Genomic DNA, 16082 nt, shown 5'->3' with positions numbered 1-16082 from the left:
TGTGGGCCTGCACCATCCTGCCTGGAGGGGCTGCCCATTCCCAGACCCTCAGCCCATAGCCTCAGACCCAGCGGGGCAGATCCCAGCTGACTGCCATCACCATGGGGTGGACCAGAGAGGTGGGGATGGATGGGAAGAGGACGAGGTGGTGTGGCATGGCACATTGGCATGGCACAGCGTGTCACAACATGGCAGCACAGCACGGCTTGTCATGACATGGCAACACAACATGGTGTGTCACAACATGTCAACACAACACAGTGTGTCACAACATTGCAGCACGGCACAGTGTGTCACAATATGGCGACGCAACATGGCGACACAACATGGCATGTCATGGCATGTCAGCACAGAATGTCATGTCATGGCACGGCTGGCAGCTCGGGCAGCACAGGGGTGGGGAAAGGGCTGTGCTTCCCTTGGCAGCAACAGCTGAAGGTGGAGTCAGAGCTGTGCTGGTCCCGGGGAGCTGGTCTGACAGGAACAGGAGGAGCAGTGGGGTGCAGCAGGGGAGCAGCTCTGGTGGCCTGAGCCTGGTTCTGGTTCTGCCTGGGACCCCAATGGACTAAGCTGCCAACCCAGGGGCTGTGGGCAGGGGTGGTCCTTGTGACATTGATGTCCTGACCCTGACCTGGTGAAGATGTGCCGAGTGGGTGAGTCCAGGTCCTGTGGGGTGGTGGCGACAGGAGGGTGCCCCAGCCCTGCCTGCACTCCCTGCTGCAGGGGAAACTGAGGCAGGAAGGGGAGCCAAGGGGCTCAGATGGGGTCAGGGACAGAGCTGAGTGGGTGTGTGAGGAGGGGAGCCCTGGGGTTTGGTTCTGATGGGGAACAACTGCTGCTCCTCTTGCTCCTCAAAGTGCTGGGTGCCAAAACCCAGCACTGGAGCTGTTGTGGGTGGGTGCTGCTCTCCCCAGATCTTCCTCATGGCTCCAGGAAGCCCTGGCCCATCCCAAACCCACTGAGACCTCCTGTGCACACAGCTTCTGGTCTCACACCACTACCCCAGTCCCAGGAGAGCCAGCTAGAGCACTTGTTTGCATACCTGGGCTGCCGGTGGCTGCCACCACATCATGTCCTGCCTCATCCCAGCACAGAGCACATCCTCTGAGATTGTCCCCAAATGCCCCGTGGCCATGCTGAGCATGGTGCACGGGTGGGAGGAATGCTTAGGTGCTGGTCACTTCATACCATGCCACCTCCATGCCCACCCTTCCATCTCAGACCACCTTGATCCTGGCAGTCACCAAAGAGTCCTCATGAAAATGGGCCTCATTCTCCTCATCATTGGGCACCTCAACTTCATCGCTGGTGCCCTTGTCCATGGCACTGTCCTCCGCTTTGTGGTCAACCCCCAGGAGCCCATCTCACTGCAGTATGCTGTCACCAACGCCGCTTCCGTCATCTCCTCGCTGCTGGTACCATGGGTGGGATGGAGGAGGAAGTAGGGGTAGCTGTGGGGTGAGTTTGGGGTGGGAAGGAGGAATGGATGTGGGAGGGACACTGCTCCATCTACTCTTCTCTGCTCTGAATAAACTTTTCTAGCCCCAAACACGGGGGGGAGGCTGGCGGAGGTGACGCATAGCGCCCTGCCGTGTGAAATCGGTCGGATGAGACTTCAGGGACAACGTCAACGTGGTGAGGGGACTACTGATCTCCTGTGCTTTCTCATAGACCATCTCCTGTGGCATTGCTGCTCTCCTGCTGTCTCGCTGTCTCACACTCACCACCCTGGTAGGCTGTCAGCCCTGCCACCCCCCACCCTGCACCCAGCAGGCTGTGGCCACCTCACAGAGTCTGCACAGCCACCATGTCCCCTTGCTCAGGGACTGTCCCCAGGGAGGGAGCCCAGACAGGTGGCTGTGCATGACCCTTCCTCCTGTGCTGCCTCTCTTCTTCCCTCCTGCAGAAATGGGGGGTTCTCGCTCTGAGCACCAGCGGCTGCCTGTCTGGGCTGTCCTGCCTGTTGGGGCTGGCTTTCTCCATCGGGATGACACTGGGCAACCAAGGCCAGGCACTGCTGGCCCCCTGCACCATTGCCAACATCGCCCTTGCCCCAGTCTCCCGCGAGTGCCCCTATGATCCCACCCGTGTCTACGTGAGACCCCTGGGAGCTGTGGGTACCCTGGGATGTGGGGGGGGTATGCTGGGACCTGACTCCCCATTTCCCTGCAGAGCTCCACTTTGTCCCTCTGGGCCATCTCCTTCCTGCTCAACTTCATGGAAATCATCTTCAGCATCCGCTGTCTCCTGCTCACCCTCAGCCTCCTCCACCTTGGCCACTGCTGCTGTGAGACACACCGGAGGAAGGTGACTCCTGGTGCCTGGGCTCAGCGCCCACCCACTCCCATGGGTAGGGCTTGGATGGACCCCTCCAAGCTTGGATGGACCTGTCTGGGCTGGGATGGACTCCTCTGGGCTGGGATGCACTCCTCTGTGTTGGGATGAATTCCTCTGGGCTGGGATGGACTCCTCTGGGCTTGGGGCTCCAGGACAGGGGTGGGACTTGCCAAACCAAAGCTCTGCCCCTCCCCAAGCCCCCCTCTCAGCCATCTCTCTGCCTTGCAGGTCTCCTTGCAGGTGGTCTCTGCAGAGAGCCCATCCCCTGGGCAGTGCTTTGGCTTGCTGAGGCTGAACAGTGCCGATACCTCCTGGCTCTGAGTAGAGCCCCAGGGCTGACCCCAGAGATGTTCCCCACCAGCCCTGCCCTGTCCCAGCCCCACTCTGGGTTATCACAGCCTGGTTATCACAGGGACATGTCTTCTGGATGCCACCAGCCAAGCCACACCAGCCCATCCCCATGGCCCTGGGTCACCTGGAGCTTCAGCAGTGGGGGTGACCCAGCTGGATCTGGATGCTGCAGGGAGGGATGGTCCCCTGGGCACTGAGGCTCCTTTCCCACGACCCACTGCACTGACACAAAGTTTATTCTGTGGGTATTAAAAGGCCAGGAGTGGGTGCCCTCCCCACCACCCCCACCTGTGGGGCTGTGGGGAAGGGTCTTCCCTGGTCCTACTGCCATAGCAGTGTGTGCATGCAGGAGGGTGGGTTTGCTGGGGGGCCCCTGAACCACCAGCTCTTTGTCCCCTGGGCCATGTCCCCATCTCCGCTGGAGAAGCAGCAGTGGCTTCAGCCACTGGACTAGGTTGTACCCTGCTCCAAGCCCCCAGGGGACTCTCCTGGCTCAGGGCAGACCCTGCCTCCATCCTACCCCCAGCAGGGCCAGTACAGGAGCCCCAGTGATGGGACTGTCCCCCCTGTGCTCCATCTCTCTCCCAGTGAGGGGTCGTGGGGACATGGTGGTGGGGACCACAGGGACTGGGCAGGAGACAGTGGCAGTGGCTGGCTGATGGGTCGGGGATGGCATGGGGGGTTGTGGGGTGCTGCTGGGGTCCTGGGGTCTCAGAGCTGCGCCGCACCACTGGGGTCACACTGCAGCAGGCGCACGATGGATGGGTCACTCTTGGCACCTTTGATGAACTCCTCCAGCGAGAGCTTGCCTGTTGGGGGGGACACAGCTCAGCACAGAGACCACCACACCCTCCCTGGACAGCCCCCCACCTGGGATGAGCACCCCTGCGGGGTGGGATGGATGTGGGGGGATGCAGAGGGACGTGGGTGGGCACACTGAGCACCTCTGGCTGCCGGGGCTCCCCCAGCCATGCAGGCAGACGTGAGCCATTTAATCAGCGTGCGTGCAGCTCCTCTAAGACCCCTGGATTTAGCCAGGAGACCTTTCCCTTAATCCCCTCCATCTCTGATTTACCGTCGTTATTAGTATCCATCTGTCGGAAGATTTTTTCTGTTCTTTTCTCTGGAGTCGATTCATCTTCAGGCATGTTCATCACAGAGGAGACCATTTTGTAGATGGCCTGGGAAAGGGAGATGGAGGGTGAGGGTGGGTGCAAGGTGGGCACCTGCCATCGCCCACCTAAAGTGGGGACACAGAGCCCTGGGCTTGGCTCTCCTGGGGTCAGGGAACATGTCTGACACCCTCCCCATGCTGGTGGTGCTAAGGATACAAGCAGCAACCCCAGAGAAACAACTGAGCTGCAGGGAGCAGATGTCCACTGAGATGCCACCACAATGGCCTCAAGAGTCACCTGCCAGTGTCACTGGGCTGGGCTATGGGCAAGGAGTTCTCTTCTGTCCCTCTGCCTGGGGGTACTTGGGGAAGGGCTGCCTGCACATAGCCCACCCCAGGGGCATGGTGAGTTGGGCCAGCAGGACGAGGTGACAAAAGGATGTCCCCAGGACAAGGAAAGATCAGGGATGCCAGGGAGTAGCTGATTCCCACAGCCACAGCTCTCTGCAGACAGCAACAGGCTCCATCCCTGGTGCAGCCTAGCCCCATACCAGGGGTAACACAGAGTGTGTGTGTCCAACCCGCCCATATCCCAGGAGGGGAGAGCCGCCACTCTGTTGAAGTGACACACAGCACCACAAACTAGAAGGGGCGGCAGGTTGAGGGAGCTCAGTACCTGCACGATCTCCAGCATCTCCTCCCGACTGATGTAGCCATTGCCATCCAGGTCATACATGCTGAAGGCCCACATGAGCTTCTGCTCCAGCTTCCCACGGGAGGTGACACTCAGGGCAATGATGAACTCTCGGAAGTCAATGGTGCCGTCGCCATTGGTGTCGAAGGTGCGGAAGACATGCTCGGCAAACTTGGAGGCATCGCCATAGGGGAAGAAGTTGGCGTAGATCTTCTTGAACTCTTCCACATTGAGGATGCCGGAAGGACAGTCCTTCAGGAAGCCCTTGTACCAGCCCTGCAGCTCCAGTTCAGAGAACTCGGTGTTTTCCCGCAGGTCCTGGAGCATCTCAGGACGCAGTTTGCTGTTCTGCTTCCCCATGGCTCAGGGAATGCACCGGACACCCTGGGGGATGAGCACTGTGGTGGGGCACAGCCCTGGCCCGGCTTGGGGGGGTCTTGCTGAGCTACAAGAGGGGAGAGGACAGAGCTCCCTGGCAGCCCCCAGACACCCAGGTGGATGCCAGTGAACCCCCCCCATCCCTGTTACCCTCCCTGAGCCAGCCCCCAGGACCACCCAGCGCCAACCCCCTTGCATTTGCGTAATAAGCACTTATAGCTCATTTGCATAATATGTAGGGGATATAGAGATGGCATCAGGAGTCCCAGAGGAGGGGAAGGGGTTGGGTTGGGCCTTGGCAGGGTGCTGGTGGGGGCTATGGGTCCAGCCCAGCTCTGGGGCTGGCAGGATCTGGGTCAGCTCCCTTGGAGGGAGGGTTATTTTCGGCTCCTTTGCTGTCTCTGTTAATATTTGATGCCTCTGGCTGGCACTGGAGCCCCAGGGAGGGCTGGGGGCCTGCAGGGCACTGTTCGGGGCTCCCTCCCCACTTAAAGATGCCCACAGCTCTGGGGGACTGTACACACCCCATCCCACTGCTCAGAGGATTCAGGAGGTTAGGGTGGGCACCCAGACATGGTCACACACACTAGGTCCCTACACGGGTGGCTAAGGGGGAGACCTTGATCTGATGCCCCCTTCCCAGGCTGTGTTGTGACCCCTGTATGGGGTGAAGATGACTTCAGGGTAGGGGGCTTATTGGGTGTATGGGGGGCTTCAGTGCCTGGAGCACCCACTGTCTTACCCCAAATAGGGAGGGGACTCAAGACCCCAAAAGCCCCCATCTTTCAGCATCACAGATAAAACAAGACTCCCAAGAAGGAGGAGCCAGCCAGTGTGGACCCCCTCAATTATGGGGGGCTGGCAACCCCCTCGCCCAGTGTCTCTCCCTCACCCTCCATCACGGCTCTATCCCAACTCCAGCAGCCTGGGGGAGGATCTGTGTGTTTGTCTCTAGCCCAGGGGTCCAAACCAAATTCCTCTGGGGCTGTCACGACCTCCAGCCCAATGCCCAGTGGGGCTCTGCCCCATCACCACTGGCTGGGGCAGCTCTTGCTCCTGCTATTTGGAAAGGAGCCTGCAGAGGAGCTGAGCGCCCCGGGAGGGGTTTGCAAGGACCCACAAAAGCGACCACCCCCAGGAAGGCTGGGTAGGCACCCCCCAGGGAACAATCTCCCAGGGCGGGGGGGCTGCAGGGGATTGCCCCCAAACGGGCCACCCCCGGAGAGAGCGGGACTGCCAGGGACACACCCGAGGAAAGGTCACCCCGGAGGGTGGGTTACCGGACACCCCCGGTGGGGCGGGAGGGGGGCACAGGACACCCCGGGTGAAGATGCTGCGGGGCGGGGGGTAGCTCTGCAGCAGCCGGCGGGGAGGGATGTGCCCGGGGGCTGGCTCCGTGCTGGTGTCCCTGGCCCCTCGGGTGCCCTCTGCTTCCCCCTCACACCTCGGGACCCCCATTTTTTCGCCTTCTCCTACCTGCCCGGAGAAAAGCCGCCGCCGCCGTGCGCCAGTGCAGCCCGGGAGCGCCCGCCGGTCCTGCCCGCCGGTCCTGCCCGCCGCAGCGCCGGGCTGCGGGGGGGCCCCGACACCGGGGGGCCCCGGCTTCGAGAAGGGCACGGTAGGCACCGGCAGAAGCCACCGGCAGAAGCCCCCCCGGCATCCCCCGCACACGGCGGGGCCACGTGTACATCCCCCCCCTCAGTACCCTCGGGACCCTGCCCCACGCAGCTCCCGGCCGAGGGAGTGAGGACAGCCCCTGGACCCCCCTCCAGCCGGGGAGTGGGGTGAGAAGGGGACCGATATTGCGTTAGAAAGGGCTCGGGAAGCACCGGGAGGTCCTGGGGCATTGGGGGCATTGCTGCTCTGGCACACCAAACCCTGCAGACACAAGTCTCCCTGCAGACTCCCCCCATAATGCACCGTGCCCCTCGATGGGTCTCTCCACCACATGTGCCACCCCTGCCACCACCCCTGCTGGTCCCCATCCCATCCCAGGATGAGACAGGGGCTGTAGGGGATCCCCACCCACTCTGAGAACCCTTAGCTCCAGGCACAAACTTCATCATCACTTTCCTGGCCCAAGGAGGTGCCAAGGCAGGTGGTTTGGGGCTGGAAGGGGACATTTAGGGCTGAGTGTCTCCAGCAGGAAGCCAGGGACCACTGTGCTGTAGCATCCTCAGCCATTTTAGGGGCTGGAGCAAAGTAGCTTTGGGAAAAGGCTCCAGCAGAGCCAGATGCTGCCTGCAAGCAGGTGCCATTCCCAGCAGGTTTCTCCCTGTCCCTTTCCCAGCTCCATCTATTTACAAAGCCTAGGATTATTTGGGGAGCAGATGGTGGGGGCAGATGGGAGCAGAGGCACTCTCCTCCAAATTACACAAATAAACAACTATAAAGTGATTAAATCCACATCCCCAGCCTGGGGGGAATGGGGAAGGGGCTGGGGTGGCTGCTGCAGAATGGGGCTGATTGAAAGAGCCAGAATGGAGCTATTTCATCCCAAAATCTGCCAGGCACTGAGTTCAGTGAGGCCGAGGGACTGCAGGTACACATCGAGGGAGAGCTGGCACCTCCAGGCCTAAACTGCCACCCTGAAGGAGGGGGGACTAGCCCTGAAAAAATGATCCAAATACATGGGCATGTCCCAAAACTCAGATGGGAAGCACTCACCCCAGGGACCTCACCACAGGGACATCCTGTTACCTATAATAAAGGCAATATTTGTATATTATTGTGGTTTTCCCCCTTTTTTTAAATAACCTAGATATACCATGTCCCTGCCTGTTGTTGGATGATTCTGGAGAAGCCAAGACCTGCGTGGGATCCTTCCTGCCCTTCTCCTTCTCCTGAGCCCCCTCCTTGGAACCCCATCCATTCCTCCCCACTCTCTACGTTGCAGGATCCATGGGGCAGGAACCCTTCACAGGGTCAGAGGAACTTGTTGGGAATGGGATTGGGCTGGAAACGAGGGAAGTGGTGAGAGCTGCCAACGTGTCTGCCCCCATCCCACATGGGAAAGATGTTTGGAGAGGGATTCAGAATGGGGACTGGAACTGGAACCCTGAGCAGTAAGGTGACAAAAAGGGGGTGATTTGTGCCCTCAGGGCTAAAGCCATCCTGGGGGGGGCTGGAGCTGGTGACCCCATGCAGTGGTGGTGGCAGTGATGGGTCAGGGCCCATCCAAGGTGGGGGGTCCCATTTCCCCTCCACTAATCTTCGTATCTGTTTTAATCCCCCCCTGCAGGAGTGACAGAGGACACAAGTGACGCAGGCTGATTTGAAAGCATCCCCTTTCTGCCTCAAACCCAGCCCTAAACCCACCTAATCCCCCACTCTGGAATGGAGAGAGAGAGAGAGGATAATACAGGGCACGGGGAGCATGGGCAGGGCCGTGCTCTGCCATCAACACCGACTGATTGTCCCTGGGGTGGGGACAAATGTCCCCCAGCCCATCTCCTCTGATTTCTCACTCCCTCCACCCTAAAGCCTTGTGGTTGTGGGGCTCACAGCTCCCACCATTGCCCCTTGGCAGAGGCACACGGGCTCATGCCTGATGCTTTGGGGGTTCAGCTGTGTCATGGGGGGAGCAGGACTGTCCCCTGGGGGTACCAGAGACACAGAAGAACGGGGGCAGGGAGCAGGGAGGCTTGGGGCTCCTTCCTGCAGGCTTCAGCCTGGCAGAGAGGCTGTCAGGAGGATGCTGAAATGGTGACGTTCCCCACTGCTGATGGAGAGAGTCATGGAGTGTTGGCGGTGCCCCAGCTGAGAGATTCTTCCTCCTCCTCCTCCTTCTTCTCCTCCTCAAAGGGATTTCTGTTGGAATTCCCTACGTTGCCATAGCAGCAGTGAAGCCCTCCCCACCCTGAGGCTCCACAGCACTAGGGTGGGATGGGGCTGCAGGTGGTACCCTGTGTCCTGCCCGGGGGATACACACATGTGTCCCTCTGCCCCATGGGCTTCGTTCATTTGGGCTCCAGAATCCAGCCCCCCTGTCCCCATGTCCTGGTGGGAGCACCCTCAGGTGTGGAGGAGCCCAGACATGGCTGGGGTGGATCTGCGTGCCCAGAGACCTAAGGACAGTCAGTGCCCTAAGGAAGGCCACTCTCTGCAGATAAACAGGCTCCATCCCTGACCTGGCAGGATACTGGGATGATTTGGGAGGGGAGAGGGCAAAGCCAAAGGGGCCCAGGCCCCTAGCAGTGGCTCCCTGGCACCCTGCAGACCCGTCCCCATGGGCCTGCTCTGTCCCCAGAGCTTGTCCCTACCCCCATGCTGTGCCCAGACCTGTGGAACCACAGTGAAGGTAAATGGAGCCACTGCAGGGGCATGGGGTTGGGGCTGCAGGAACAGCCAAGGATTAAGTGCAAATGCCGAGATAATAAGGATCTTTGGTAGAAAGCCCATTTGTATAATTTAAATCTTTAATAAGCTTCCTGGAATACAAAGCCCTTTGTGATGCCTGATCTCATCTGGATCAGGAGCTGCTCGCTCGCTAAATCTTGACTTAGCACAGCGGGGATGCTGGGTGTTTCATAACAGGGTGGTTCCATCCTGTGTCCCCATGTACCCACATCCTCATGTCCCCATATCCCTGTGATGCCCACACTGTCACACAGAGACAAGCACAGTTCACCTTACACAGGCAGCTAAGGTCAGGGCTCCTGGAGACATGTGGCCCTGTCCCCATGGAGCACATGTGTGTTGGCAGCTGGACACGTGTGTTCAGTAGTGCTGTGACATGGAGCTGAGATGTGGTTTTGGGGCAGTTTAGGCACAAGCAGGTTCCTAGCTGTATAAATGGCCATTGGGAGTGGCCGCAGCCCAGTTCAGGGGAGGAAGATGTGCTGTAGGCATCTTGGTGTCCAGGTTTCTATGCCACCTTCTCTGGCAGCATCTGCAGATCCCCAAAGGGTTTCTCCACCATGGTGGCAGTTCGTCACCATGTCCAGGGGGTCACAGGGCTCCCTGAGCTGCCCTGAAGATGGCCCATGGCCGGGATCTGCCCCAGCTCATCCTGCTCGGGGCTGCAGGAGGTGGCCAGGACTGGCTGGGGCTGCAGTTTGTCCCTGCTGTGTCCCAGCGCTGGAGGGCTGAGGAGATGACGCTGCCATCCCGGAGGGGTCACAGCCCCATTGAGGTGGGCACAGGTGAGAGAGGGGGAGGTCTGAGTGGGAGGGTGCCCGGAAGGGTTTGGACTCAACCATGACCCTTGTTCCCTGTGATCTCCAAGGGCCAGAGGGGCTAAATGCCACTGACTCTGTCACCCATGTCACCAGTGCCACCGATGCCACCTCCAAGTGCCAGCCCTGGGCTCCCTCTCGTGGTATTTCGCCCCTTCTCGGGGGTCTGACCGAGGAGCCACGGGGACCCGGGGTGTGTGTGTGTGTGTGCATTGGTTCCAGGGGGCCTGCGCTCTTAGCTGGAGGAGGGATCGCGTCTGGGTGGAGAATTGAAGGCGGGTGGGTTCCGAATGGGACGTCCACGCTCCCCCCCGCGGAGACCCACTCCCCCAGTCCCCAGCGGCAGGACCCCCGGGACATATCTGAGCGTGGGGCCGGGGTGGGGGTCCCCTTTCAGGGAGGTCAGGAGGGATGTTGGGGGTGTCCCCAGGTCCCTCCGCGGGGTGTCGGCAGATGGCAGCAGCGACCTTTGGCAGCACAGAGCTGAGGGTGGCACCGGCACGGCCACAGTCACTCCCGCACCTCGGCAGCACCCGTTTTACGCCCCGCACTCGCACTCCACAGCTCCTCCTGCTCAACACCTCACCCTGAGACACCTCCAAACCCTCTGCCCGCTCCACAGGCGCACCCTGTACAGCTCCCGCGTCCCCCCTACAGTGTCTCCCCGACCCCGAGCACAATGTTCCCCAGACGGGTGGTGTCCTTGACCCCACAGCACTGATTTGCGGACAGTTTTCCATGTCACCCATGTGGGCTCGATGCTCAGCTCCCGCCGGAGCCCAGCCCAATATATTTAGGGTGAAGTGGGACAGGGTGGGTGACAGGCATGAGGAGGGGGGCGGCTGGTGGCCTCCCAGGTGTCCGTCTGGCGATGCGAGAGGGAAGAGGAGCGAGTGGAGAGCCTAATTGCGTAATTAAAGCTGTGACTTAATTGGCACAGCTGGGACTTGTGATGGGGATTGTGTGACTTGAATTGTGATGTACTGGGAGGGGCCAGGGAGGTGGAGGAGTCTCCGTGCCACACGGGGGGGCCAGAGGGAGACCAGGAGGGAGCAGTGGGGGTAGGACACCCCAAAATACCTTCCCTGGTGGTGGGAAAAGAGATGGGTCAGGAGCGGGACCTAGGTACTTGGGGCAAACCGGGACCTGAGCTCCTGGAGGTGATCTCAGCGAAGTGACCACATCCCGGGGAACCTGCCAAGGATGGCAGATGTCACAGTGCTGGAAGAGAATAAATGCTTCACCTTTATTTGGAAAGGACGAAAGGAAAAAACGGGGAATTATGGTGTTAACTGTCTTCAGCCTCTGGAAAAATACCAGAACACATCAAAAACACTCTTACAGGAGCTTGAGAGGCAGCAGGTTGACAGGGACCAATCTCTGCCAGGAGAACCTGGGTGAAACACTGTCTGTCCCCGGTGTTTGGACCTGGCCCCAGCTCACTGTGGGCACAAGATGGGTCAAGCCCTGGTGGCGCCTTCCTGGGCCAGCCAGCAAGCCTGGCTGCAGGCAGTCTGGGGCTTCTGTGCCAGTCCCTCCCTCTTGCAGCTTCTGCGGGGTTTAGGCAGTGTGGAGGCACATCCTGGGTCCACCTGAGCTTTGTGTTTCTGCTGGAAGATGGAGCTGGTTCAGCTGAGGGCTTCTGGTCCTTCTCCAGGTGCTCAGCCCATGGAGGCAGCACCAGAGGAGCAATGGAGTCTCCTGCCCAGCCTCATGCTCCAGCAATGGAAAGCCTAGGGGCAGCAGGAGCCCGACCTGCAGACCCCCCTGCCTGGCTGTGCCCAAGCCCCGGCTCCATCAGCCGAGCTCACCCACCCCGGCCACATAGGGCTGGATTTGGAGTTGGCATTGAGCTCAGCACCAGTGAGGGGCTAAGTCCACAGCTCCTGCTCCTGCACCTCCACCTCTGGAGTGATGCAATTTGAATCTGCTGCCAGGCAGGAGATGAAAGGGACGAACCGCAGGAGCATCCCTTGGAAGCACTGCTGCCACAGTGCCCAAGCACTGTGGTGGGGTGGGCACAGTCCTGGTACCACAATGAGGTGGCCACAGCCCTGGCACTGTGGCACAGACTGCATTGAGACTTGTCATTGTCCCTCGGGCTGAGGACAGAGGGTGGAGGAACGGCACAGGGCTGGGATCTGTCAGGACAGGATGGTCTCCAGGTTCTGGAGGTGGGTTGTTTTTTTTTTCTCTTTTGGGTGATTGTTGCTCCTCAGGGGACTTTGGTTCATGGGGAGCTCAGCATGACCCTTGCATAGAGGAGAGCCCTGGGCTGGGGTGTCTCACTGACCCACAAGCTCGTGGGCTGCGCATTGCCAGAAGGTTCCCATGTTCACGGGAGTCCCCAGGCCACACTATGCCCCCTGGCAGGCAGCAGCAAATGACACCAGGGCCTGACAGCTGTTGAGTGAGAGATGCCACCAGGACACACATCCTAGCCTCTGTCGTGTCGTCCTGGGTGCTTGCAACCAGATGCTGAGGCCACTGTGGCTGGCAGGGCCACCTCTGCTAGACACCCCAGTGCTGGTGGGGCACAGCAGAGGGGTCAACTGTGGCCAGAGAAGGGTCCCCCCATCCTTGTGGCTTGGCAGAGGGTAAGCTGAGCTGGGGACAGGGATTCTGTCCCTTCCAGCTGATCACCACGAACAAGGGCATGGCTGGTTCCAGAGGCTCATCTCATCCTCCTTACCTTGGAACTCCGATCCCGGCGACGGTGAAATATCACCGCTGCTGTGCCCGGGAGGTGGTCTCGGGGTGCCAGTCCATCTCCTTCCCCCGGAGGGTGCCGAGATCTAGGCGGGGGCGGGAGGGGCGGGACGGGGAAACTAAGGCAAGCGGCGAGGCCGGGCTGGGCGGGGGCCCGAGCCGCCCCCGTCCCGCACCCCCGGGGCGGGGGAGGGATCGGAGCGGGGCTGCCCGGCGCTGCAGCGGGCGGAGCCGGGGCTCAGCGGGGCCGCTCTCGCTCCCGCCTCCCGGCCGAGACCAGCCGTACCGTAACGAACCGAACCGAACCGTACCAGGCGCTACCGGGCGGCGCTGAGCCCCGCGCTACCGGGCGGTACCGGGCAGTGCGAGCCCCGCCGAGCCGAATCCAGCCGAGCCGAGCCTACCCGAACCTAAACAGAACCCAACCTCGCCGAGCCGAACGTACCCGTGTCCCTCCGCACGCCGGTACCGGGCCGCGGGCGCTCTCCGCGGTGCTGAACGGCGCCGCCGCGCCCGCAGGACGTGCCGCCGGTGGGGCCCGGCCCGGTCCGGCCCGGCGCGGCTCGGCCCGGCGCGGCGCGGCGGCCGCGGGGGATGGAGCCTTTCCTGGGCTGCACCGGCGCCGCGCTCCTGCTCTGCTTCAGCTACGCCGGTCTGCGGCCGGTGTCGGCAGGTAAGGGGCAACCGGGCCCCAGGAGGGGCTGCCCGGGGTGGGGAGCGGGCTCCGGTGTTGGGAGGGGGCAGAGAGGCCCCCCCGGTGTGCACGTGTGGGAGCAGCGGGTGAAGTGGGGAGCGCGTCGGGGATGCGCCCTGGGGATGGAGTTTGGGGACATCGCTGGCCAGGACCTTGGGCTGGGAAGAGATGGGATTTGGGGCAGGCAGCCCCAGGATCGGGATGTGCCCGGCTCTCGAACCCACGGTGTCGCGGAAGGGGCTGTCCCTGGGAAGGCGGCTGTTGGGGTGGAAACGGGGGCTCGGGGAGAGTGAACAGACCCTGGGCAAGATCGGGCACGGGACAGGTAAAGACTCTCCAGTCCCTGGGCAGAGGCACCTGCTCGGGGCCACGGGGATCAGCCAGAGCAGAAGAGGCAAAACGGGCTCTGCACTGCCAGCCCCACAGCGTGCTGGCCTTGGCTAACCCCCCTTCTGACCCCTGCTCGCCCGTGGCTCTCTGGGGCCCAGCCAGGCACGGCTGGGTGCCAACTCTCCATTGGGCACAGCAAGCCCCAGCCATGTCACACCAGGCCCCTTGGAGCTGAGCAGTTCCTCTGAAGTGGGGGATCTTTCGGGAAAGCAAAGGTCCCTGTGAGTCTAATTTTGGAGCACCCAGGACCTGCTCAGGTCCACTCTCCTCCCCTCCACCCCAAAAGTGGGTGCCACATCTCAGCAGGTGCTGGTGGCTCTTCCCAACCCAAGGCAGACACCATCCTCGGGTCTGTAGATCCAGCCCAGGGCTGTTTCCTCTCCCTGGCTCTGAGATGTTGGTGGAACAGCTGCTTTGATTTGCAAAACGCTGATTGCCAGAATATCTTGCATTCCAGGAGGCTGGGGAGGGGGGGTGGAGGATGGGGGTGGGATGCAGAGCTCCAGGGAGTGGAAATTCCTGCAGCCGAGACAGCCCCAAGAGTTGCTGGAGTTACATCCACCCCTGTTCTGCCTGTGCCGGGGCTGCAGCAACCCCCCGAATGCCTTCAGCTCTCACACACATACTTGGCCAGGCATTGGCACTCTGAACTTGTGGTTTCACACCAGAAAGACCCGAGGGGGGGAGGGATCAAGGAAACATTTCCAAAAGGAGGGCGTGATGGCAATAAAGAGAGCGGCACAATGGGGGCATCTGCAATTGTAAGAGATCTCCCGATTTTCTGTAAACCAGGCCACTTCCCCACTCTTCCTGATCCTTGAATCACTTCAGTCAGAGCCTGAAAGTAAACATGGAATTGAGTCCCTGCCCATAACCACCTTCTGCTCTGTGTCAGTGCCATGCTGGGAGCAGGGCAGGTGGATAAGGCTGGAGAGCTGCCCTGCCCAGAGGGTGCTGGGGGGGAGACAACTCAGGACTGTGCCAAATCTGGGTGACCTTGGTGCTGTACCATGCACCTCCACTGCCTTCTCTTCCTGTGGTCTCCTTTGCCAAGGGTTGGGACGTGCTCTGCCTATGCTCCAGTGAGGCAAAGGACTTGCACTGTCTCTGTTTTTTTCAGAGAAGGAAAAAGAGGAATGAGGGCAGGGAGTGATTTTCCCAAGGTCACACAGAGGGAGCAGCAGCATCACCACTAGCTCTGTGTCTTTGGTTCTACCTGATCACAAAGCCACCAAGGTGGGCAAGCCAAGAGAAGTCCATGGAGAGGAAACTGTCCCCAGCAGGGTCAGGCAGTGAGGGAGCTTTGGTGGTGTCTCTGCTTCGGATCAAGACTTATGCAAGTAGCTTTAAAATAAAATAATGCCTGTGGTGAAAAGTTCAAGCTGCTGTCCCCAGGGAAGGAGTGGTGCAAACTCCCCTGCTGATGCAGTGGTGAGGGCTGGCAAGTGAGGGGCATCAGGCAAGGGCTCTGCTTTTAAAAGGAGGTTGGCCAGTCAGGATCATTTTTTTGTCCAGGTGATGCCAAGGTGAGTGAGAAGGTGAAGAGGGACCAGGATGAGCTGGGAAACAACCTCCTCAATAACACTCTGACAGCCCTCAGCTGCCCAATGGCACAGTGTGGCCAGTCAAGTCAGGCTTGTTTCTGTGAGATGGAAACTTGCCCTTCCAGCCCAGCTCTGGGCCCTGTCCAGCTCTCAGCCATCACAGGACCTGGGTTGGCCTCCAAGTCAAGGAGCTCCTTAACATCTCCTTCACCTCCACTGCCCAGAAAGGGACAAACACGCTTGGCTGGGTCCTGGTTGCTGCTCAGCTTTAAAGCAACTTCTGGGTCTCCTACATGTTTTCACACCCTGAGCCACTCTGCAAACCAGGTTCATCTTCCCTTGCTGAGGTGGGTCTCTATGCTCACCTCCTCCCCAGGCAGCCCTACCAGCTGCAAGGGGAGAACGGGAGCAGACTGAGGTGATGGGGATGCTCCTTCCAGACCAGTATCTCGCTGGGCACATGCTCACCTCCTCCTCTGAGCCAGGGGAACTGAGCTCACCTCAAGTCTGGCAGGATCAAAACCATGCCTGTGAAAGCAGCAATGGGTCTGGCAGGTATGTGGAGCTGTCAAACATCCACTGTGGCCCCTTCCCATCTCCCAGAGCCCACAGAGATTTCTGGCCAGCTGATGGACAGCATAAGCACTGTATTGATTTCTGCATTCAGATGAGGAGAGATTTAATTGAAATATGA

At 60.4% G+C, this 16082-nt stretch overlaps 3 protein-coding genes across 4 annotated transcripts in view; 2 read left to right on the top strand and 1 right to left on the bottom strand.

Moving 5' to 3' along the window:
• Nucleotides 1-576: 576 nt before the first annotated feature.
• On the top strand, nucleotides 577-2658 carry TMEM54 (transmembrane protein 54). The gene is made up of 6 exons (XM_008492869.2): nucleotides 577-653; nucleotides 1222-1415; nucleotides 1672-1731; nucleotides 1907-2095; nucleotides 2173-2307; nucleotides 2566-2658. Exons 1-6 carry the CDS (start codon nucleotides 641-643, stop codon nucleotides 2656-2658), a joined length of 684 nt encoding a protein of 227 aa, XP_008491091.2. The 5' UTR covers nucleotides 577-640.
• Nucleotides 2659-3399: 741 nt separating this feature from the next.
• Nucleotides 3400-4988, bottom strand: HPCA (hippocalcin). The gene is made up of 3 exons (XM_008492818.1): nucleotides 4479-4988; nucleotides 3764-3869; nucleotides 3400-3497 (listed from the first exon to the last, which is right to left on the bottom strand). The coding sequence occupies exons 1-3, from the start codon at nucleotides 4854-4856 to the stop codon at nucleotides 3400-3402; spliced, it is 582 nt and encodes a 193-aa protein (XP_008491040.1). The 5' UTR covers nucleotides 4857-4988.
• An 8230-nt stretch (nucleotides 4989-13218) lies between these two features.
• Nucleotides 13219-16082, top strand: part of FNDC5 (fibronectin type III domain containing 5) — a 14713-nt gene continuing 11849 nt past the window's right edge. The window contains exon 1 of one of the 2 annotated variants that reach the window (XM_030464493.1): nucleotides 13219-13433. In XM_030464493.1, the coding sequence (XP_030320353.1) occupies nucleotides 13355-13433 (79 nt within the window). In that variant the 5' untranslated portion in view covers nucleotides 13219-13354. The remainder of the gene's footprint in view (nucleotides 13434-16082) is intronic. The other variant, XM_030464492.1, reaches the window with a different exon arrangement.

This window comes from Calypte anna, chromosome 23 (assembly GCF_003957555.1).
Source record: "Calypte anna isolate BGI_N300 chromosome 23, bCalAnn1_v1.p, whole genome shotgun sequence".
Taxonomy (NCBI): Eukaryota; Metazoa; Chordata; class Aves; order Apodiformes; family Trochilidae; genus Calypte; species Calypte anna.
Note: the sequence above shows the minus strand (reverse complement) of the source record. Positions and strands in the feature narration are given on the sequence as shown.

Excerpts from the sequence above, each read along its gene's own strand:
- TMEM54 (XM_008492869.2), top strand. Across the intron at positions 1,732-1,906 it reads GTCTCACACTCACCACCCTG|AAATGGGGGGTTCTCGCTCT; the intron begins GTAGGCTGTCAG and ends TCCCTCCTGCAG. Across the intron at positions 2,308-2,565 it reads GTGAGACACACCGGAGGAAG|GTCTCCTTGCAGGTGGTCTC; the intron begins GTGACTCCTGGT and ends TCTGCCTTGCAG.
- HPCA (XM_008492818.1), bottom strand. The coding sequence starts at position 4,856 with ATGGGGAAGCAGAACAGCAAACTGCGTCCTGAGATGCTCCAGGACCTG. Across the intron at positions 3,870-4,478 it reads AGATGCTGGAGATCGTGCAG|GCCATCTACAAAATGGTCTC; the intron begins GTACTGAGCTCC and ends TCCCTTTCCCAG. Across the intron at positions 3,498-3,763 it reads GATGGATACTAATAACGACG|GCAAGCTCTCGCTGGAGGAG; the intron begins GTAAATCAGAGA and ends CCCCCCCAACAG.